Source organism: Peromyscus maniculatus, chromosome 7 (assembly GCF_049852395.1).
Source record: "Peromyscus maniculatus bairdii isolate BWxNUB_F1_BW_parent chromosome 7, HU_Pman_BW_mat_3.1, whole genome shotgun sequence".
In the NCBI taxonomy this organism is placed as follows: domain Eukaryota; kingdom Metazoa; phylum Chordata; class Mammalia; order Rodentia; family Cricetidae; genus Peromyscus; species Peromyscus maniculatus.
In genome coordinates this window covers 77332760-77356804 of record NC_134858.1, presented here as the reverse complement: position 1 = coordinate 77356804, position 24045 = coordinate 77332760, and the positions used below count along the sequence as shown (strand labels likewise).

Sequence of the window (24045 nt, the reverse complement as noted above, 5' to 3'; positions counted from 1 at the left end):
CAACATTAGATGCTTCTCTTGTTAACAAATTAGCATAGTATAAGGTGCCCTGTCGTTTGTTTGATACCTATTAGTAATCATATCTGCAGTGTAGTTTAGATATGGTCATTTATTTCTACAGAAACCCAAGCCCATGCAGTTAGATAAATGTTCCTTTAATAAACTGAAAGTAACTCACACAAACCATTAAGTGTAAGGACGACACCAAAACCAAATCATTCCATTTAGGGGTGAACGTCTTGAAGATTTCAGGGAAGGTGAAAGTTATGGGAGGAGGAGGAAGAATGTGTGAGTGTGTGGCTAGAGCAGGAGACTGGAAACGTCTTTTAATCGTTTTCCAGACAGAGGATGCAGAAAGGTGAAGTCTTCTTAACCCACAAGCAGAGGCTACTTGCATTTGGCTTCTTGGCTCATGAAATTGTGAGAGCCTCTTTCCTAGAGCTTAGTGCTTTACAGGAGAGAAATATTCAGCAATCTGAAAGTTTTGATAGTGCTATTTCCTTCCATAAATAATTCAAGCAGTCTGATGTTGTTTATCAAGGGAGAGGCGCTGATGTTCTGGGTGAACAGGGATCTGCAAGAAGGACTCGATCAGCACCAGGGCTGAGGAACAGCTTCACCCACTAATCTTTCAGCAGAAAGCTGTCATTTCTCTGTGGTGCTGAAATTTTGGACCAGAGACTAACTAAGCATGCGCCTCTACAGCATAGGCCATCCCCCTCCGCCCCGCCCCTCCTCCCCCCGCTCCTTCCCTCTGACTCCGCCCCCACCCCGCCTGCCGTGAGCGTGCTACGTCACGGCGCGCCTGACCCTTGGCGACCCCGGAAGTGGGTCGGGGGCTTGGCCTCTGCCCGGCGGCGGAGCCGGAGCAGGCGGTGGGGGCCGCTGGGGTCCCGCCCGGCGAGCCTGTGTGGTGGCGGAGCCCGGAAGCGGCCCGGGTCGCGGGCCCAGGATGCTGAACGTCCCTTCCCAGGCTTTCCCGGCCCCCGGCTCCCAGCAGCGCGTCGCCTCCCAGGGGCGAAGTAAGGTAAGCGGGGACGCTGTTGTCCGCCTTCTCCAACGCCCTGAGTCTGTTCGTGCTGCTGAAGCCGGGCTCTGTCGGTCCACCCGGGACCCTGCTTCCGGCGGAGTTGCTTCCCTCCTTCAGGCTGTCCGCTCCGGTCTCTTGTTCTTTACTGTCAGAAGGACAAGGCGGAACGGTAGCGGCCAGAGAGACTTCACTGCAAGGTCTGCAAACCTCCCATCAGATTTACCGCCACCTCTCCAAGTCCTACTCCTCTGTGCATGTGATAGCCAGTTGTCCCAGCACTGCCTCTTCTGTGGACACTCCTGGCTGACTTTGAATTTGATAACCATGCTCTTGAATATTTGTTGAATATGGTTACTGTTAGCAGCAGATGGAACACGGATGTATATTTACAAGATTCAATAAAAATTGTGCCCTGTGTTCACTGCCGGGCGAATGCTATTTGCTTATATTGTCTTGGTACTTCCTTATGCAATAACCACATTTTGGTGTTTTCTTTTGGGATTTCTACCTTCTTGGGCCACTCACTTTCTGTGTTAAGTTTTACTTTATATGACTTTGGGACCCTCACTGAATGTTTCTATTTTTCTCCACTTAGACCTGGAGTTCCGACTTAAGATCAGAAAATGAGTTGAGATTTTTATTTACTTTTCAGAAGTCTGTGAACCCAGCTTTGATCATACATAGTATTGAGGTGTTTTATGTGCTGCCTGATAGCCATGTATGTCTTGGAGTATATTTCCTATGTCCATTGAATCTTCATAGTTTTACCCTATGGAGTGGGGGCTTTTACCATCTCCATTCCGGGTAAAAAGAAATAGGTTAACAAAGGTCTGACATTAGTTATGTAGGCTTGTGGTGTGATTATGACATTTCCTTCATGGCCATGTGTGCTTCAGCTCACCAGCTATCAAGTCATGTATCTCCTCCTCCTGCTGCTCTCCTTAGGCCAAATGCTTGACTGTGTATTCAAAGGCTACCTTTGCAGAATGAGAAAATCAGTTACTGCCTTTCTCCATCCAAACTGTTAGTTTTCAGCAGTCGTTTAAAGGAGAAAACTTCTCAGCAAAGACAAGAAGTTACATAGCTGTGGTAGCAAAAGTGAGTTTTGTTGTCCCCAAACAGGACAAAATAAGCTTTTTGTGTAATTTAATAGGAACCTCAGACTGGATTAATTTCTTTGTTATGAAACGAGACAATCTTGAACCTGGGAGAAGCTGAGTGGGAACTGGATAAAACAGTCAGATGGAGTTTGAAAAACTGGAACATGACTGGAGAGGTTGTTTGATACAATTGTTTAAACCATAGACTTTGAAGTAGGAGAGAGATTCCTTTCCAAGATCCACCACTTAATCTCACTCACTTTTTGTTGAGGTGTATATAGGGTTGACACTAAGTACCAGTTTTTGTTATTGTCTTAGTCATAGGATTAAGTGATATTTTTTCATGGCACAGCATTGGCAAGCACTCAGCAAATATTACTTACCATAAGCCTTTTGTTCACATCTCACCAATTTTAATCTTCCATGGAATTGGATTCATTATGTGATAGCTCTTCTTATTTCTACTAACAATTTCCTAAATCAGTATTGATTAAGAAACTGTGTAATGGTTTGATTGAGCAATATCCTCCATAGGCTAAGGCATTTGAACATGAGGTCCCCTCTTGGTGGTGCTGTTTGGGGACATAATGGAACCTTTAGGAGGTTTGGCTTTGTTGGAAACAGTGTGTCACTTTGGGCAGACTTTGGGGGTTTATAATCGCACCACAGTTCCAGTTTGCTTTCTCCAATTCATTTCTGTGTGCAGGTGACATAGGATGAGTCAGCCTCCTGCTCTGGCTGCCAGCTGCCATGCCTCCCTTGCCATTATGGACTCCTTTTCTTGAACCATATGCCAAAATAAACTCTTTCTTCCATAAGTTGATTCTAGTCACAGCAGCAAAAAATAACTAATACAGTATGGTGTGGTGAAGATGGTGAAGATGTGGTCTCTGATTCAAGGACCTTAGTCTCACAGGTTCTACAGATAAGTAGACAATTATAATTCGTACTTCAGTAGGGTGTTGTTACCAAGAACGGGTTAGAGTCAAATTGGAGAAAATGCTGCAAGCAAGTGCTTGATACCAATGGGTATCTATTCCCATTTGGCCAAAGCATTTGATAGAAAGGAGCTGAGGCTAAAACACAGAATGCAAACTGTGACCAGGTTATGAAGGGTGTGACAAATAGTTGAGGGACTTTCAGACATTACTATAAGGAACTACTGTAGAAGGGAGATCCATTGTAGGCAGAAGTTTCTGTCTCACTAGTAACTCCCAAATACCCAGCAGCCACTTCCCACATTACCACACAGAGGCTTATATTGATTATAAATGCTCGGCCAATAGCTCATGCTTGTTACTTGCTAACTCTTACACCTAAATTAACCCATATTTCTTATCTATGTTTAGCCACGTGGCTCATGGCTTGTTACCTCATTTTCTACACATCGTGCTTGTTTGTCCTGCTTGTTCAGCAGCTGGCTGGCATTTCTCTCAACCCCTCCTTCTTTCCCATCATTCTCAGTTTGGCTTTCCCACCTAACTTCCTGCCCAGCTACCGGCCTGTCAGCTTTTTTATTAACCCATAAGAGTAATACATATTCATAGTATATAAAAAGATTGTTCCATAGCAACCCATGATTTGTTTTGCTTTTCCAAAAGATCACCTGCCCTGGGGATTACAGAATGGAGAGAGAACCCAGTAATTTTCTCTGGGATAGGAATTGTTTTTCTTACTCTTCATGCTTTGTTTGGAATTGAGACACCAGAAGAGTTTCATCAATGGTCAGAATAAGAGTGTGGAATAAGATGATAAAATATACCTCAGAGCTACTGACCTATTTATTTTGGGGGTAAATGAATGCTTAAAACAGATATGACTCTGGAGTTATACAGGCTTCCTTGAGTGTGCATGCTTTTGCAGTACCATTCTCCTGGTACTTTGTAATGAGGTAGTTGGACAGATGTAAAGAGTGGCCCTATTCAATACAGGTGTCATGAAAATTTCCACAAGATTATCTTAACTAATTAAAATACTGGTGTGCCTTTGTGTTGATACACTTTGTGTCATTGTAAGTGAATACCTGTGAGTGAATAATGGATACAGAACAGATTTGTTTATTATAAGGGGAGGGTAAAGAAGCTTCTATCTGGCCGGTGCCTTTTGCTTTGTTAGGACATGGTGGAAGGCAACATAGGGCGATAAAGAATACAAGGGAATGTGTAACCTCAAACCCATTCATAATTAACATAAGCCCTCAGGACCTAATCATCTCCCAGTGGGCCCCACCTTGGAGAGTGAGTCTATTGCATGTGTTTTTTTGGGGAGTACATTCGGATCAATACTTCAAAAACCTTGAAAATGTATTTTGTAAAAGAAAACAGAACTCAGAGCATCCTGTTACTAAATCCTGTAGGCAGAGGTTAGTAGACATTTTCTGCAAAGGGCGCCACTATAAATACAGTAGCCTTCCCCAGTTCATGATTCCATGCCCGGTGTTTTCTATTACCCACAGTCAACAACATGAGTCGTCTTGTCCTGTGTCTAAGGTGCATATACTGCCCATCCCTTAGTCACTCAGTAGCCATCTTTTTTGTTACCGGATAGATAGTTGAAAATAAATTCTTGACTTCAAGTCACCATTAATTTACTTAGTAATGGCCCAAGTGCTGGAGTAGCAATACTGGAAATTCTCCTGTGCCAAAGAAAAGCCATGAAATGCTTCCTGTAAGTAGAAATGTGAGAGTTCTTAGTAAGAAAAAAATCATGCTAAGGTCACTAATATCCATGCATTGTGAAGGGGGAAAAAATGTATGGAGTAATTAAAAAAAAAAGTATCTGTAAGGTGTTTGGTGCTGTCCTTGGTTTCAGGCAATCTTTGTGGCCGGGTTATCTGATCTTGGTAGGCAGCTCTGTAGGGAGCTCATCTCACAGGAGGAAGCTGTAGTTGGTAGTTTCTACATACACTGTCAACATTCACAGAGAAGAATAGAAGATGGCTTTGCCAGTTCCCCGGTATCTGAGGCATTGTGGTCCTTGACATTTCTGCTCTGTGCTCATGTCAATGACACCTTTACTTAAGGTTTCCTCCCCTCCCTATACCCTCCCCACTCCAATGCTCGATAAACTTTACCAGTGTGTTTGTAGAAAACATTGATGTTCTGTTTATATTGATAACTCAGAAAAAGTCCACTTTAGCCAATCATTGGTATATCTTCTGTCAAATCTCTTGATTGTTAAGATCACAAATTTTGGTTTAAATTGGCAACAATAACATAATTATTAACAGAGCTAGGACCTGGACATTCCAGCTTTCTGATTTTAGATTCAGTACTGGGTCTGGAATACCATAATACTATTATGAGAGAATAATAATAAAATCAGTTTAAATTATCCAAAATGTTAAAAAAAAGTCAAAGGAAATGAAAGGGAAATTAAATTCAAAAATAGAAAGAAAGAGCCAGATGTGGCGTCTTACCTTTGTAATCCCAGTACTCAGGAGGATTGATGGCTGCCAGTTTGTGACCAGCCTGAGCAGCTACAAAGTAAACTTCTAATGCAGTAGAAAAAATCTGACATCCTCTCACACAAAAGGTGAGAACGTTTGTAGAATTGTTGGGCTTCAGTTTTATCTTTTCATTCATTCATTTTTTTGAGATGGGATCTTGCTGTGTAGTCCAGGATGAACTCAAACTTGCCATGTTTCCACCTCAGCCTCCCAGGATTTCTTTTTGAAGGAGAATACAAGGACTTACATAGCCGACCCCCCCCCCCCCAAAAAAAAAAAAAAGTCAAAGGAGGAGGAAAGGGGAACAGCCAACTTGAAATTGGATGTAATTTCTGTTTTCCACTCTTAGGTACCTTTAAAGCAAGGTAGAAGTCTTATGGACTGGATTCGACTGACCAGAAGTGGAAAGGATTTAACCGGACTGAAAGGCAGGTTAATTGATGTAACTGAAGAAGAGCTTAAGACCCACAACAGGAAAGATGACTGTTGGATATGCATAAGAGGTCAGTGGTATTTATTTAATGCTTCAGAAACTTGCTGGCTTTCCATTGGTAATGCACACAGCCGGAGTCAGGCTGTGTTTCAGACTTTGGTAACATAATTGCCTCACTGGACTGTAGATAATGTCGTTCTCACTTTGGACAATATTCTTCCTTATAACCTTTTACATTTTGATGCAGAAGACAAGGAACTCTGGAATGGAAATCTTTCTTTAGCATTCCTATGTTGCATTTTTTTTTCAAAGGAAGCCACATGTTTGCCAAGTAATTTACCACCAAGGTGATGCAGTTAAAATGTTCAGTGGCACCCAGTATGTGGAATAACTGCCCATCCCAAAGCCTTGCGGTTGAATACTGTTAGAAAAAAGGTCTCTGAAATCTAAAGGAAACCATGTGTATGTGTTGTATGCATGTGTGCATGTTTGTATGTGTATATGCACTTGCTTATGCACATGTGTACTTGTGAGGACACTGTTCTGTGTATGTCTGTGGAGACCAGAGGCCGATGAGCTTTAGATTCAGTGAGGACACTGTCTTAAAGCATAAGGAGGAAACAGCTGAAGTCAGCCTCTGGCTTCCCCACACATGTGCACACACCCATGCTAACAACTACATACACTACACACATACACAAAGAATCAGTTCATTAGGAAGACCATGCTAATGTCTGGTAACAAAGCTTCAAAGGACTTTACAGACAATAGTAGAATTGAGGAACAGAATTAAAACTTTCATTGAGAGTTGTAGATTTTAATCCCATTCAGCAATTGTTAGAACTAAATAAACATCTGTAGACACAGTTATGAAAGTGGTAGTGCAGTTTCTTTATTGAACACAAGATGGCGAGGTCGTCACAGTCCTTGGACTCTAAGGCTTAGAGAAATGCCCTTCTTTGTAGTTGAAAAATGGTGAGTTACACTACCTTTTTACTTTATGAACATATCTTTTCCTATCATGTTTTAGGGCCAACATAATTAACAATGGTAAAAATCTTAAGTAAGTGAAAATGCTGTTCTATAATGGCATATTTTGTACATATATGATCAACATTAAATACATTTGTTGAATGAATATAATCTAGAACTTTAATATTTGTTTGAATGTTAAAACCAAAAATTAGTTTTGAATGTTTACTTTTACTTCCCTGAGTGTATCAGACTTTTTTGGGGGCTTGAAATCCCTCTAATCTTTTAACAATTATTGAGAATATTAAGAACTTTTGTGTGCACGATGCCTCTAAAATTACCATTAATTAAAATTAAGAAAAGTAAGGAATATTTAAAATTAATAAAGGTAATAAAGGTAAGCCTACTTTGTGTTGTAAATAGTACCTATGTTTATGAAAATAACTTATAAAAGCAAAATACAGAAGTACATAATTTTCTATTTTGGTAAATATCTCTAATGTATAGTTTAATAGATGACAGCTCATATATATTGTCATGTTACTATCTCCTTTCTCATATTACATGTCTATGTAGCTTCTAGAAAACCCCACATTTATGAAAAAACAAGAATTTTAAACAAACACAATATTTTAGTTTTATTGGGGAAAAAATTCACCTTGGACCACCAGAAATGTCTTTCTTGAGGTTCCTCTGGAGTCTGTGGTGTCTACCATGAGGCTCTATGACTTATAGGAGATAAGAAAGAGGAAATGAAAAATTCCAGTCAGTAACATGTGACCCAAAGTATGGTGATACTGTTAATTCTGTATGATGAACATTGTGGTTCACATGCATAGTTCCCTAGCCTGAGACACTGTGACACTTTCATCTGGAAGATGGATGAATAGACCTCGGTGTCACTTGGGTCTAACGTGGTGCTGTCTGTAGGCACTGTCACCTAGATCTGTGTGAGATTACAGTGGAGTGTGTGCCACTCTGAATCCAGTCATCTGAGATAGTGTGGCCTGGTGCAGGTTCTTAAGGTTGGCAAAGGTTTTTCCTGTCTCTGAAGAGTTTGAGATATGACTAAAAACCAAGCTGTGCTAATTGAGACATTCAAAATTTCCATTGAAAGGGGGGGAAATTGGCATAATACTTGGTACATACATGTAGACAGTAAATACATTTATTAAGTGAATATATAATCTAGAACTTGAAAATTTAGTTTTTAATATGTTTCCTTTTACCTCCCTGAGTGTTGTCAGATTTTTTGGTCTTGAAATCACCCCATTCTTCAAATCACCAAGTGTAGAAAACTGTGTATGAATAACTCTGTCACTAAAAAATACCCAAGATAAACAACTTTTTAAAAAGGTTTTATTTGGCCAAAGTTTTTAAAGGTTTCAGTCCATGGTCATTTGGCTATGAGGCCTTGGGGCCTGTGGTGAGGTATTATATGATGGTGAGAGCACATAGCAGAGGAAATTGCTTACCTCATAGAGGTAAGACAGGAGGAGCTGGATCTTCCTTAAGCAGTTGAGTTCCTTCCACTAGGCCCAACCAACTGAAAGGACATGTATATGTATATATATATATATATATATATATATATATATATATATATATATATATATATATATATCCTATATATATATGTATATATATATACGTATATATACATACTACATGCCAGTAGCACCGTGGGCCGGTGCCCAAGCATTCAACAGAGACCTTTAAGGGACATTCAAGACCCAAAGTTTAATACCGTATACCCATTATATTTCCTCCTAGATGTGTAGGTCTAAGATTAGTGAAACCATGTATATGCATACAATTCATACACAAGAATACAACCTGAATGCCCATCTAATGATGAGTGGATAAATCAGGTGTCATTTATCCACATGGCATATTACCTAGCCATAAAACAAAAAATACTTAGGCCTACAACAGTGTAGATGAACCTTGCAGATATGCTAAGTGGAAAAAGGAAGTCATAAAAGACTGTGTTTTGTATGATTGCATTTATGTGAAATGCCCAGAATAAGCAAACCTATCAAAACAGAATGGTTCTTTTGTGTCCACAGAGGAGAAAAGGAGAATGTTACTGAGAGAATGTTTCTGTATGTTGTTAAAGTATGATACCCACTGTGTAGTCAGTATCCTCTTACAAGGATTCCTGATTCTTGACAGTATGAAGAGAGCATCTTCCTTTTAAAGAGTGATATCTCCTACTTTTAGTTTATCTTTTTTTAATTGAAAATAGATTGTTTTCCATACAATATATTAACTACAGTTTCTTCTCCCCTAATTCCTCCCAGATACTCCCTACTTTCCCACCCATCCAAATCTGTACTCTTTCTTTTTCTCATGAGAATACAAACAGGTATCTAAAATAATAATAATAACAATAATAATAATAAAAAATAAAAACAAACTTCTTGTTTGTCCAAAAGGACAAAACAAAGAAACATAAAAAGAGCCAAAGAAAAACATAAAACCATATACAGACCCTGAGACACACACACACACACAAACCCTTTGTAAACCATAATATATAATAAGCAAAAGATCTGTAAGGTTAAAAAAATTAAAATGCTCAGACAGAGCATTATGAGACAAAAACCTCCCAAAATACCACTGAGTTCATTTTGTGTTGGCAATCTACTGCTGGGCCTGGTGCTTAAGTGTGATTAGTATACCCAGTGAGACTTCACTGGAGAAAATGAATTTTTCCTTTGTGAGCAGTTATCAATTGGAGAAAGCTTCTAGGTCAAGGATGGTGGGTTTTGTTAATTTCCCCTCTCAGCACTGGGACCCATCTGTCTTAGACCTGTGCAGACCCTGTTCATGATCCACCATCTCTGTGAGTTCACATGTGCATCAGCCCTGTTGTGTCAAGAGGGCCTTGTTTCCTTGGTGTCTTCCACCCACTGGTTCTTATAATCATTCTGCCTCCTCTTCCACAGGGTTCCCTGAGTCCTGAGGGAAGGAAGACATCCCATTTGAGGCTGAGTGTTCTAAGGTCTTTCACTCTCTGCATATTGTCCAGTTGTGGATCTCTGTATTTGTTCCCATCTATTGTAGGAGGAAGCTTCTCTGATGATGGTTGAGCAAGATGCTGATCTATAAGTATAGCAGAATGCCATTAGGAGTCATTTTATTGCTCTATTAGCAGAATAGTAGTGTTTAGTATTCCCCTAGGTCCATGGCCTATCTAGTCTCAGGTTTTTAGCTAACTGGGCAACCATCCCTGAACCTGGGTTCTCTGTGAGAGCAACATGTGCTCTTAACCGATAAGTCATCTCTCCAGCCTCTTGATAGTTAGTTTTGATTGTTGACTTGACACAGTAGCGAATTACCCAGAAGGGAGTCTCATTGATGAATTGTCTAGATTAGGTTGGCTTGTGGATGTGCCAGTAAGGGATTCTCTTAATTGAGTTAATTGAGGTTTGAAGAACCACCTTGAATATGGGAAGCGCCATTTCATGGGCTGAGCTCTGGACTGAATTTACAGGAGAGAGCAAGCTGAGTATATGCATCAATGCATTAATTCATTGTTCTCTGTTCTTGATTATGAGATATGGCCAGTTGCCTCAGGTGTAGGTAGATTTTTCTACCAGCCAGTTCCCAAATAACCACATGGAGACTTATTAATTATGAAAGCTTGGTCAGTAGCTTAGGCTTGTTCCTAACTAGCTCTTATAACCTAAATTAACCCATAAATTATTAACCTACATTCTACCATTTGGCTTTTACTTCTATCCAGTGTGTCTAGTTTGTACTGTGTCTGTCTGGCTTCTCTGACCTTCTTCCTAGCATTCTTTCTGTCCCCAAATTCCTTCCTAGCTATTGGTCATTTAGCTTTTTATTAAACTAATCACAGGGACATATCTTCACACAGTGTAAAGGAATATTCCACAACATTTCCCCCTTTAGTCTAAATAAAAAGGAAAGATTTTAACTCTAACAATGCAAAACTATATACAATAAGAACAATTATTAGGTAAGAATTACATTTACAGTGTTCAGTGCATTTATATTTGGAATATTTGGAGAAAATACTTCATTATTTATTCTATCTTGATGAGTCCAAAACTTTGTACCTAATTTACTTTCTATCAGGACTAAGGAAAACTATCTAGTCTTCCTTCAATTCCATTGAAGACCCCAGAAGGATATAATATTACCTGAGTAAACAGGAAGTGCAGTGTAAGTCACTTCCAAACCTATAAAAATTACAGACATCTGGCTGCCTGGACAGGCACCCATAGTTTCTCTGCAATGTTGGGGCATCCAATCTTTGGCCTACAAGCCTAGAATATCTGGCAGACTCTTCTATAAAGCAGGAATTTTGAAGGACTGACCCACCTAGTCTTGGCGAAGTTCAGCAGTCACTTTCCTGTGTGTCCTGAGAATGTCTAGCAAACTTTTCTATGAAGCTGGAATTTTGAAGGACTATCCCACCTTATCTTGGCAAAATTCAGCAGTCTTTCTCCTTTGTGTTCTGCTTATCCAGTTTGTACAGCATACTGTCAGAGTCAAGGCAAGAACAGTTTCTTTGCCCAGTGGCTAACCTTGCCACAATGAAAACAAACTCCATATGGAGGCTCTTCAGTGCCCATCATCTTCTCTGAAATAAATTGGTGCTGCCAGGAGTCTCATTGTCATGAAAAACCCTGTGTTAACAAAACATTTTAAATGTCATATTCTGTAGGTCTTTGAAGTGTTTGAAGACCATCTATCTATCTGTATGTCTCTGACCTTGAAAACATACCTAACATGACTATGTCATTAAATGAACTGCATAGGTATAATACCTTAAACAAAAGTAGAAATTATGTACAGTATGTTCGAACAAAAATAACTTTAAATTTGTATCAATATACCAGAATTCATACCAATGTAAAATATTTGAGACTAGTGGTTGTTAAAAAATAAACTGAACAATCCATTCTTTTATCCCATCATTTCTAATACTATATTGCCTTTTTTCTCTTCAGAAAGAGATTTCTGAATCTAATTTCCTTTGTTTAGTTTTCCCCTGACTATGATCAGTAACAATTTGTAATCAACCTCTCTAAACGGTGACAGACATCTATAATCCATCTAATGACCAAAAACCATCCATCCCACCTCTTGGGAATTTGGGTGTTGTGTTCTCTAGACTGATTCCTGTTGTTTGGGGGTACTGGAATCTTTAAGAGACCCTGGGAAAATTGGGATAATGGTCAAGTCCTGGGAGAGTTAGTTGTATTATTTGTTGTCCAGTCTCGGTGCAATGGGAAAGTGCAAGGCTTATCTGAAGTTCTGGCTGGAGTAGTCTGTGAGGCTGGACCATCTCAGCCAGCAGCCTTGAAGTTGTTCTGAATGCAGAACTCTGAGGAAACTGCAACAGAGGCATCTGAGAGGCTGGATCACCTGGGCCACCCGTTTTCATTGGTGTCTGGTCCCCTTGCTCTGAAAACATGTAACCTTTCAAAGGTAACATACACATCTGCATCAACACAAGTATGGAATGTGTGGTGTGCACAAGTCAGTTAAAGAAGATTTTTTTTTGTTTGTTTTATGTTTAAGCAGGTAAAAGGCATCTGTCAACTTTAAAGTCCATTTGGACTTCATAATCAGGCTGTAATATAAATCTATCCATTCCATATGAAAAGATGGTATGTAATAATAAGTCATGAGGACTCTGTAGCCAACAGGATTTATCATGTCTCATCCAGTCTCAGAGCTGTTCCCATGTCAAGGGATCAGCTTATATGTCACCTGTCTTTTTGTCTTCCTTCCCATGTCTGTAGCCAAGACATACACAGCAATAGGAAAGGAGACTAAGCTGTCACAAATAGCATGTATTTCTATGTAATGGGCAACAAGGTGCTGAGATCTGCTGTTTTCTCATGTCATATTCAACATTCAAGGTCCTTTTGTTGTTGTTTTTCTTTTTTCTTTTTTTGAGTGTTAGGAAATGCCTTTTAAAAGAAGACAAGATGGGTTGAGCATAAGTCTCTGTATCAAAGGAGATCAACTGGCTTCCTTCCTAATTAGCACGTTACTAAGATACTGTCAAGTGTGATTGGCATTAATATGTCTTAGACCAAAACAGTAGCAGTCGTCACTAATCTAGGGGGTGGATTCTGTAAGCATCCCTAGCTTTGTCTATCTGAAGAAGATAGGATGTTCTCAGACCCACGGAGTGCTCCTGGTCTATCAGAAAGAAGGTGAAAGTGTGAGTGGTTGTCAACGTGAAGGTCTGCGGGGCAGTGGAGAACATGTGGGGTATGTCAGATGACTGACAAAGCTATTAAAGCTGCTTGAAAATCTGGCTGCTAAAATGTGAAACTCATGCATGGAGGACCGTGTCTGGTGGACATCTTATTCTTGAGTACTGTGGTCAAGGCTTGGTTGCCCAGAAAGTTTGAAATTTATCTAGGAAGCATCCTATGTCTCGAAAAACCAAAAAAAAAAAAAAAAAAAATCCTATTGGGGGTGATTTTGATCCTATTGCCACTCACATTTCTGAACTATGGATTTTGAAGCACTAAGGAACAGGAAAACATCTTCCTAAATATGGTGGACTGTTGGATTCTCTGTGAATTCACTACCTTTTGTGTTTGCCCCTGCAGTTTTGTACTGAACTCTGGATTGTAAGTTATTTCCTAAAGTTTAGCCAATAGAAAAGCCACTGTAGCTTTTTTGGATTTACAACAGCTTCTTCCCTCAAAGATGAATACATTGAATGAATGTTTTAAGTTGTTTGGGGTTATTTAAATGGAAGTCTTTAAATAAGTATTGAAGTCTTTCTAAATGAGAAATCAGTTTTAAATATTCAAACAAAAAACAGTTCTTGTTGCACCTTTGAATTGGTTTTCAGCTGGATTTGTCTGCTGTTAGCTTTCTGGTACAGATACAGGAAGCTTGCTTCCTTGGTGAGGCCTCCAATCAGCATGTCCTGCTTTGTTCCCTCTTCCTTTTTTAAAGATAAAAATATAGTTGAATGCATGCACAGATGTAATAAATATTTGGGGAAGACCAAAAGATGAAGGTCTGAAAACCGTCATTTCTACATCTGCAGAGATGAGGCAGGCCTTCTTTTACAGAGTAGGCCTGAATGCTCATTGTTCCTTAGCCTTACTGAAGATCTGACTCACGATTTTCACCATGGCCGTAGACAGTAATGGAATGAGATTTTATTTCTTTGGGGTGTGTGTGTGTGTGTGTGTGTGTGTGTGTGTGTGTGTGTGTGTGTACATTCAAAAGTTTAGACAGAGTTTCTTTGTGTTGGGAGGCAATTCTGTGTGCTCTGTTGCATTTCTTTACGTTTTATGAGCAGAGACAGTGTTCTGGACAATATTTTCATGGATGTTTGAATGCTGAAAAACCTGGTTAGTATGATATCTCCTCCTAGAACAAAAATGGGTTACTCATGGGTCAGCTTAATAAAGATCCCATCACCCTCCAGGGCAGAGAACAGGCACTCTCACTGGCAGGAAGGACCTGAGTTTCCTAAGGTCCAGGTTCCTCTCCCAGAGGAATAGGAGTGCGCAGATCACTGGACCCTCTTTACACATCTCTGTAGGAATTGGGTAGTACTCCATTGTGTCAATGTACCACATTTTATTTATCCATTCTTCAGTTGAAGGGCATCTAGGTTGTTTCCAGGTTCTGGCTATTACAAATAAGGAATTGGGGCTCAAGGAGCTGGTGCAAATGTTGCTTTTCTAGTGCAGGTATTGATATATTAAACTTTCATGTCTTAACCAACAAGTCCCCTGTTTTTTATAAAAGACCAGGAAACTGGCAGGTTAATTAGCTAGCTTGCAAGAGTAGTGTAATTTCAGACTTTACAGCTCATGATACTTTGATAAAATGAACTCCTAAATGAAATGTTGGGAGAGATTTATTGGACCTTATGTTTATAGGTTTTATAATTTTTAGGAAGTTCATTTGGATATTATTTCTCCTTGCTTTGATGCAGGGCTTGTTTATAATGTCAGCCCATATATGGAGTATCATCCTGGCGGGGAGGATGAACTTATGAGAGCAGCAGGAGCAGACGGGACGGATCTTTTTAATGAGGTAAGTTTCTACAGGTAAGCAGAGCATTGTAGGCATGGATTTAACAGTGAGACATTTGGAGGAAGAAAACGCTTGCTTTCTTTTGAGATGGGTGGGCTTGAATTTTGAAATGCAGGCAGATGTTCACAGGTACCAGCTGTTCATGTGATTTTTCAATTCACTGTAGTAAAATTCTAGAGATGGTTCCAAGTATGTGGCATGCACCTTGACTCCTCTGTTGGCAAGGCTTTCACTTGTCCTGATTTATTTTGGTAATGATAGTAATTGACTTACAGAAAACACTATCAATGGGAGAAGGGACAGTATGATCTGATGTTACAAATCACTTTAGTTCTTTTTAAAATTTAATTTAATTTTTTTAGTTAGCGTATAGCATTCTTGCTTTTTCCTCATGGGGAGGTAGTTGTACATCCAGTCTGCATTACTATGTGGGACCCATATCTCTTGGAGGAACTTAGATAAATGAATAGGAAACTTGCTTTTCCTAAATTAATAGCAGAGGTTCTACATGTATCTCAAAAGATGTTTACATCGAGCCCTTTTCTCCAGATTTATAAAAAGAACATTAGTTTCCCCACTATTTAAATGTTATATAGAATACATTAATTATCAATAATTTTGTTAGTGGTTATTCTGATATTGTAATCATTAGAAGTTTAGTAATTTGCCTTTGTTTCACATTTCATTTTGTATCATTAATAATAACTCAGCATGTTATATGATACTAGGTTTTAACCATTTAAGATACCTGAATCAGATTGAGGTATTTTAGAGTTGTTTTGATCAAACTTAACTTGATTTCTGTTATTTTTTTAAACACTTTTTATTTATTTCTGAGATTATAGGTAGTTATTTTTGGATCAGGTTGTCAGAAATGTAATTTGTTTTATATTTAAAAATACTTTGGTGCATCTGCTCTAAAGGTGGGACTTGTTTGCTCTGGTGCCCATCCTTGTGGTGCGAAGTCTGATTTGCTCATTGGTTGTGGTAGCATTCCCTTGGGAGAGTCTTCTTGCTCCTTTAGGAGATGTTCCCTTTGCTGTTGCTGTTTGTTACTTTCTAACAGTGCAAACCAAGTCAGTTTAGGGACATTTGCCTAACTTGGCTGCTGTGGCTGTCTCCTGGCTTTCCCTTGTTCTCTGGTGGAATGTACTTCTTCAGCAGATTTCTCCAGAAAGCCGTGTATTGCCCAGCACCGAGTCTACATGGGACACATGTGAGGAAGACAGTATTTTACTTAGCACGTTGCTGCATCACCTGGCTTTAATGAACCAGTAAAATTAATTATTGATGATTTTTACTCACTGTGGAAATAGAGTTTTGTAGTTTAGAAGCTTCTGGTGTCTTCTAGAAACGTCTGATGTCTTTCACTATAAAAAATTTCCCTACACACCATGTTTGAGTTGTACAAAGAATATATTGGTTCATATCTTTATCAGCTTTATCTGTTTTCAGCTTTGATCCCACTGTTGACCCCTTATTTATTTTGTCATTTCCACATAACTGATAGGCCAGTTTGATGGCCTGTTGGCATTCCAACTCAGTCTCCAGTGATCGCACTGGCTCACTGGCTTACCTTCCCTCTGTGTTTCCTGTTGCCTGTTTCCAGAGAATGTGACTGAGCTACTGAGTAGTCTTTTCCCATCATGGCCCAGTGTGTGGTCACTGGCCGGACTCTTTCATTAACCTATCCCTTTTTTTCCCACTAGTGTAGTTCAAGTCCTCAGTGCTGTTTCTGGCCCCGACACTTCAGTACTGTCCAGATAGCTTTCTGTTAGGTCCAGTTTGGATAACAAGACAAATATATTCATCTTCTTAAAGATGAATTGTCTAAGTAGCACCCTGCTTTTCAACTCTTAAGTGGTCATTATTAACAGTGACATGAATCTAGTCATCTGATTGGTCTTTGAGACCCTAAATAGACCCTAAATAGAATAGTATGTCAGAGTAAATATTCTGCTTTGAACATACTTAAGTGCCTGTTATTTTAGAGTCCTGTATAACAAACCCTGTACCTCTGCCTCCTTAAATCTCTGTCTCCTTTATCTGTTTGCTGAAATTACCCCCATTCTCACACTCCCAAAGGCAGGGATTTACAAAGTAATGCATGTACTATAAGTAATTGCAAGTAAAATTCAGTTTCTAATAATAATAATAATAAGTTCATGTCTGTTTTGTAATGTATTTGCTATTAGCTGTTATATCCTCAGGACTATTAAGACCCTGTTAATATTATTTGACCTAATTATTTTAATGTTTGAACATTACATTATGACTATTGATAACTATATTGAATAAATTGATAATTGAATACATGATTTTCTTTACTAATGTTTTTGAATGTTGTGTTTTTCTTTACTGATATTTTTACAATTGAACATTTAAATTTTTTTTAAGAGTTTGCTAATTTAAACAGTGTTACCCTGCAGCATAGTGATGTACACCTGTAATCCCAACACTCAGGAGGTTGAAGCAAGAGGATGGCTGTGAGTTAGAGGGCAGCTTTGGTTACATAGTGAGTTCCAGACCAGCATGAGTTAGAATTTTTTGTTTTATCATACAGGAAGAATATGGCAATAATTTTCACTATTGTGAAGGATATTCTTAAGCACTTTGCAAATGGCAAAGAAGTAAAAAGGGCAAGTTATATCTGAATGTTCTTTTGAAATTGTTGGAACCTTGTGGATGCTTGAAGGTGTCAGAAACACCCGGAGGTCTGTAGACAACACATTGAGAATACTGCTCTAAACAGTCTCTATCAGTTGCTGGCAAATTATGTCTGCCTCAGAGCAGTGTATGAAGTTTTAGCTCAGCTCATGGTAAGACGAGAACATCCTGTGGAGGTTAGAGTCATGTTGCTGTTGGCCATTCATCTCCCAGGTTCATCGTTGGGTCAATTATGAATCCATGCTGAAAGAATGCCTGGTCGGCAGGATGGCTATGAAGCCTGCTGTTCCAAAAGGTAAGTAAAAAAGCGAGTAATTTTTAAAATAAAATTGGATTCAATGAATAGGATGAAATAAATCACAGTATTTTCCCCATTTTTATTGGCCTTCTGCCGTAGCTGCTCTAAAGGTTTTATTCAACCTTGGGCCGCCACACGTATGCATGTGCATACGTGTACATACATACCCATCCACATGTGCCCCTCCATACCCACACATGTAAGAAAATGCATACACACACAGACACACAGACACAGACACACACACACACACACACACACACTTGAGTGCATGCTTGGGCACCACATGAAATGAGGAAAAGAAAAATAAGGAATTCTGTAGTGACTTTCCTTTAAAAATGTGATATGTTTTGTAGAAAGTTGTAAGGAATAAAGAAGTAAATATAGAAGGAAAAACTGTATTTGCTTCCTTGTTTTCCGTACCTGTCATTAAATAACCAGATTAGTGACAGTACTGGTTAGGGGTGCTGGCTGAATTTTTTTTTAGTCTAGTTGTTTTACATTTAATTTTTTAAAATTATTTCTCGAGTTGGTATCTCACCCTGTTATTCCAGGCTAGACTCAAACTCAAGATCCTTTTTCCTTAGCCTCTGAAAGGTTGGGATTACAGATGTGACAGGTGTGTGGCCTGTGCTCAGCTTATCATTTAACTGTTCTTACTGCTCTCACAAGACTAAAACATCAAAGTCTAGGAAGTTATACAGTACAATGTCGCCTCCTGTCTTCGTCCCAGGTTTATCTGGACTCTTCCTTGTCTCCTTACCTGTGTAGTCCCTTCTCGGTTAAGCTTCTGTGGAAGTATAATTGCCTCTGCGTTAGAGCTCCCCCTACAGTTGCTCGAGTCAGCTCTTCCAGACCTCTTTCAGAAGAGCCAGCTCCCTCTGAGAGTGTGAATGGGATTGCAGTAGCAGGAATACTTCATAGAACCCTCTCTGTGAAGGGAAGTAGCCATTTCTTTTTAGTCACTCATGACTTTGGCTCTCAAATTCAGAGTGAATTGGTCTGTTCAAGCAGAGTCTTCACTGCTATGGTCAGTGAGTTTTGTAATTGGATACCTTATTGCTGGAAGTTTCTCTCAGTAAACAGTGTAGTAAACTGGGGTTTTAGATCTACACAGGAATGTCCATGGTCACATAGGGGTAAGAGATGCGAACTTGGATCTGTGAGAGGCAGGAAGTTGGAACTGAGCCCCTGTTTATGGCCTGTACATGGTAGACCTATGTATTTAATGGAAAAAGCATTTAACAGCAAAGAGAGGTGCTGGACTGTCTTGTCTGCCTTGGCCTTTTTTTTAAGGTGATGAGGAAGAAGAAAGAATTTTCCTCTGAGAATTTGGCCACGGTTCTCATAGCAGCGGGGATGCACTTCCTGGTGGGCACTGAAGACAATATTGTGGAACTTGGTTTTTATTAAAAGAAAATCTTCATTGTACTTCCAGTCCAGCAAGGAGGCCAGGGGCTCTTCAGTGTGGATTTGTCTGCCACTTGGGTAGGAGCAAGGGTTTGTTTGAAGACAGAGGGGAGAAGCTGACTGTTGATCGGATGGATGGCAAGAAAGAATTTTAGGGTTCTTAGCAGAAGCATAGGAGGGTAGTGCGCCTCCTCACGGATTTGCAGGCGTACCTCAAATGTGCAGCTGTCCCTTAGGCTCTGTCTCCTGAGTGCCGGGATACAAGTGTGTACCACCATTCCTGACTGTAAGCAAGCTGCCTTTACTTCATTTTATTGCAGGGCTGGGGATTGAACCTAGGGCTTTGTGTAAGCTAGACAAGCATCCTACTACGAGTCTACAATTCTTGTAAGTTTATTTCTGAGCGGAGTTAGTGTGTTATCCATTAGGGATTTAGAGCTCATATTAGAAGAGCATTGACTGGTAGAGCTGCTTCTATGCATGTTCACTCCTGAAAGCCAGCCTCAGACCATGCTTGGGAGGGTGCTAGAGGTTTTTCCTGAAACAACATGGGTTCTCTGTTATAGTTATGTACCAGTGTTGCCAGGCCTTTCCTAACCTACTTCAGTCTGACCCACCTGGTTTGTTTTTGTTTGTTTGTTTGTTTGTTTTTTTGTTTTTTTTCGAGACAGGGTTTCTCTGTGTAGCTTTGCGCCTTTCCTGGGACTCACTTGGTAGCCCAGGCTGGCCTCGAACTCACAGAGATCCGCCTGGCTCTGCCTCCCAAGTGCTGGGATTAAAGGCGTGCACCACCACCGCCCGGCAAGTCTGACCCACCTGGAATTCAGATAGGCCACTTACCACTTTCAAGGAAGTTTGGAATTTAAACATATTATCTGTGTGATCCCAGAAACTTCAGACCAAAAACTAGTCTCTCACTACGGATTTTCCAGAGTACCTAGCAAATGCCTCTGTGGATCTGTGGAAAACATGAGTTCAGCCTGAAACACTCTTCCCACAACATAGGTCAGTTGTTATGATACCCAAGGAAAGAAGTGAGAAATAAATGGCATGTGTACTGTTGAGCTTTGTTCTTCCTGTCCAGAGCCAAGATAATTGTGCTTCAAATATTTAGGGAAATGAGATTGAATTAATAACCTTTAAAATGGGTTTATTAAAAGCAATCTGGTAGAATTGAAAAAGAACCAACTGGAACTAATTTACAGGAAGGAAGAAACAAAGCAGGTGAAGTCCAAGCTCATGGCATGCCTAGTTGAGTAGGTTAGACACAGTGGAAACTTTGGTGTGCACAAGATTGAAGAGCAGGACTTAGAACATGGTGCCGAAAGATAAAAGATGGAGAAACATGCAGGGACATGGAGTCTCCTAAGCCTAAGGCTTGTAGTCACCCTTCCAGAAGAAGTTGTAGTGAGAATGAGGAAGAAGCAATGCATGAAGGGAATAAGGCCTAGAATTTTTCAGAATTAGTAAAAGTCAGATATCTAAAGTTCAGCAAACCTCAAACAAGCTGAGTAACAATAGCACCCACGGGGACTCCCTGTGTTGAAAGCATGTACAGACAAAGATGATGAGAAGATGCGAAGTGTGGCCTGGGGGCCTCACCAACCAAGCAGTGACTGGCACACAGCAGCTAGTTTGGTGCTGCCTACTACAGCTGAGTTCCCAAACAACAGGAGAGAATTTAAAAAAAAAAATGAATAGCACTTTGAAAGTATTGAAGGAAAATAACTGTCCACCTAAATTACTCAGTAGAAGAGTTAAAACAGATGTACATTACACCAAGAAAAAAAACAAACCCCACCCGTGAGGTGAGGGTAGGTAGAACCAGGGGGATGAGGAAGGAGGACTTCAGACTGAGTCCTAGTCAGAAAGGACTAAGTTATCAGCACTTGGTTTGGGGGAGAACATGCATATTTCTTAGGAAAACAAAGTGTGGACTTTTAGAAACAAAACAAAAAGCCTCCTTTTCAATTCCATCTCTATTTCTGATACTGATTACTGAGGCAATGTGACCTTGGAAAGAACAGAGATTCATAGACATATTTGGATCCGAATCTCATCTCCGCTACTTAGACGGTGTTTTCTTAGGTACCAGTGGTAGATCTTAATGTGTTCTTCATTAGTAAGATGCAGGGTAAGAATAAACACCCTTAGCTAGGTGGTGGCAGCGGCTGCAGCGGCGCACGCCTTTAATCTCAGCACTTGGGAGGCAGAGGCAGTGGATTTCCAAGTTTGAGGCCAGCCTGGTCTCCAAAGTGAGTTCCAGGACAGCTAGGGCTATTCAGAGAAACCCTGTCTTGAAAAACCAAACCAAACCAAACCAACCAAACAAACAAACAAAAACAACAACAACAACAAACCAGTAAGTGCCCTGGGCTGGGGAAATGGCTCCATGGGAACTGTGCTTGTTACACAACACACAAGCCTGACAACCTGAGTTCAGATCCCCAAAACCCAAGTAAAAGCTGTGCACGGTAGTGCAGCATCTGTAATCCCAGAGTGCTCCTACAAGGAGATAGGAGACAGGGACAGAAGCCAGGCTGACTAGCCTGTACCCAGCTAGCCTGGTTTTACAGCAGGACCAGTACTCAAAGGCTGTCCTTCATCCTCAACCTATGTGCCACGGCCACACATCAACGAGCACACACATGACAACTTCATATACTTATGTCCACGAAGGAACATTTAAAGTCATTGTGAGAATTAACTGAAGCAAAATTTGCTAGCCACCTACAATCTAAGGTGTGTGTGTGTGTGTGTGTGTGTGTGTGTGTGTGTGTGTGTGTGTGTGTGTGTGTTGTGGGTGCCAGTAGTGGCTAGAAATGCCACTGCTTCTGTGGCCCCCCCTTTTGCTTCACTACTTGTAACAGGGAGGCCATTTTTTGTTTTTCAGTGTATTTCTACAATTATTAGGTATGAACTAGCATGTGGTGTTGTTTTTGACATGAAAAGATGGTTTTGTTCCTGTGAAAGAGAGCATTCTTGGTTTTGACAGGGCCTGTGAGAGTGTGGGAGAGTCAGCCTGTTTGGGTCAGGAATATTTGTGGATTAGTAGCAGACAATGATTTGAAACAGCGTACAAGGCATTAGGAAGCAAAGATAAGAATTTCACAGGGCAGAAAAGCAATGTTTGAGCAAAGGTTTTTTTTTTTCTTAAAAATATTTTATACGAGATATTTTGATCGTGGTTTTTTTCCTTCCCCAGGTCCTTCTCACCTCTGTATTCACCAACCCACCCATCTTTCTGTGCCCTCCCTTTCTCTCTTAAGCAAAACGAAAATCAAAGAAAAAAAATCAATGAGACAAAAAACACATAGAAAACAAAAGTCTGCCCAAAGGAAAACCATGGAGATTGTTTTGTGTTGGCCATCTACTCCTGGGCATGGGCCTGCCCTGGAGTGTGGTTTCTGTACCTAGTGACACTGCGCTAGGGAAAACTGAGTTTTCCTGTCTGTGGGTATCAGTTGCACATAGCCTCTTGGTTAGGAGTGGGAGCTGGTGTTTGCTCCATCCTCTCAGTTTTGGTGCCCTGTCTGGCCTGAACTTATGCAGCTCCTCTGTGTTCTGCCAGCCTCCATGAGGTCATGTGTGCATCAGTCATCAGTCTTGTGTCTGGGAGACATTGTCTCTTTGGAGGCATCCATGAGCCTTTAGGGGAGGGGCGCTTGATAAAAAAATCTTATTTAGGACTGAGTGCTCCAAAGTCCCTTTCTCTCTGTCCATTAACAGGTTGTGTCTGTTGATTATTATATTATATTATATTATATTATATTATATTATATTATATTATATTATATTATATTATATTATATTATATTATATTATATTATATTATATATATTTTCCCCATGACATTTCCATGCACGCATATAATGTATTCTGCTCATATTCACCTCCTATATTCCCTCATCTTCTTTTCCCCTTTGCCATCTCATAGCCACAATGCCCTAATCCCTTTTACTAAAATTGTCTTACATGAGGCAAACTGTCAGAACCCAATGTAGAAAGTCCGAGAATTGGCATTTTGTGGGCATTTCCACACTAGACAGTTCTAGTCCTCAATTTACCTGGTAGATTATAGTGTGATCATGGTTAATATTCATGCCTGAATATTCAGGAATGAAAACACAAAGCTGGTAGACCTAGGGACATTTTGTTATGACTATCCTCCATGCTGCTGGTATTCTCATGAACAGAGGCCAGGGACGTTCCTAATTACCATACAGTGCCCAGGCCAGACTCTCATGACAGAGAGTTGTCCAGCCCAAAACATCGCTAATGCTGAAATGGAGAAACCTTTGTATATGCATTGGTAGTAGTGTTGTTGTTGTTCTTACTATTATTATTTTAGTATAGGATCTCATCTAGCTCAGGCTAGTCTCAAACTTGCTGTGTGGCTGAAGATCACCTTGCCTGTGTGTCCTGGGTGCTGGGATTACAGGTTGAGGTGCTGAGCCATTGCTTTCAAGGAGTCGTGTTACCATTACTGCACTGTCAGCAAGCCCAGCACAGCTGGGGAGTAGGCTGAGTGCCAGTGGAGGCTCAGCTTTGGAAGAGAATTAGTCAGAGGTTCCTTTCCAAAGCCTTTGTTTCTTTTTTGGTAGAATGGAGACAGTTCAGATCAGC

General features: G+C 40.2%; 1 protein-coding gene across 2 annotated transcripts in view; it reads left to right on the top strand.

The window, feature by feature from the left end:
* The first annotated feature begins 816 nt into the window (after positions 1 to 816).
* Cyb5r4 (cytochrome b5 reductase 4) overlaps positions 817 to 24045 on the top strand; it is a 60623-nt gene continuing 37394 nt past the window's right edge. Inside the window, exons 1-4 of one of the 2 annotated variants that reach the window (XM_042281343.2) lie at positions 817 to 1027; positions 5928 to 6081; positions 14944 to 15044; positions 17925 to 18006. In XM_042281343.2, coding sequence (XP_042137277.1) covers positions 953 to 1027; positions 5928 to 6081; positions 14944 to 15044; positions 17925 to 18006 — 412 coding nt within the window. In that variant the 5' untranslated portion in view covers positions 817 to 952. The remainder of the gene's footprint in view (positions 1028 to 5927; positions 6082 to 14943; positions 15045 to 17924; positions 18007 to 24045) is intronic. The other variant, XM_006983712.4, reaches the window with a different exon arrangement.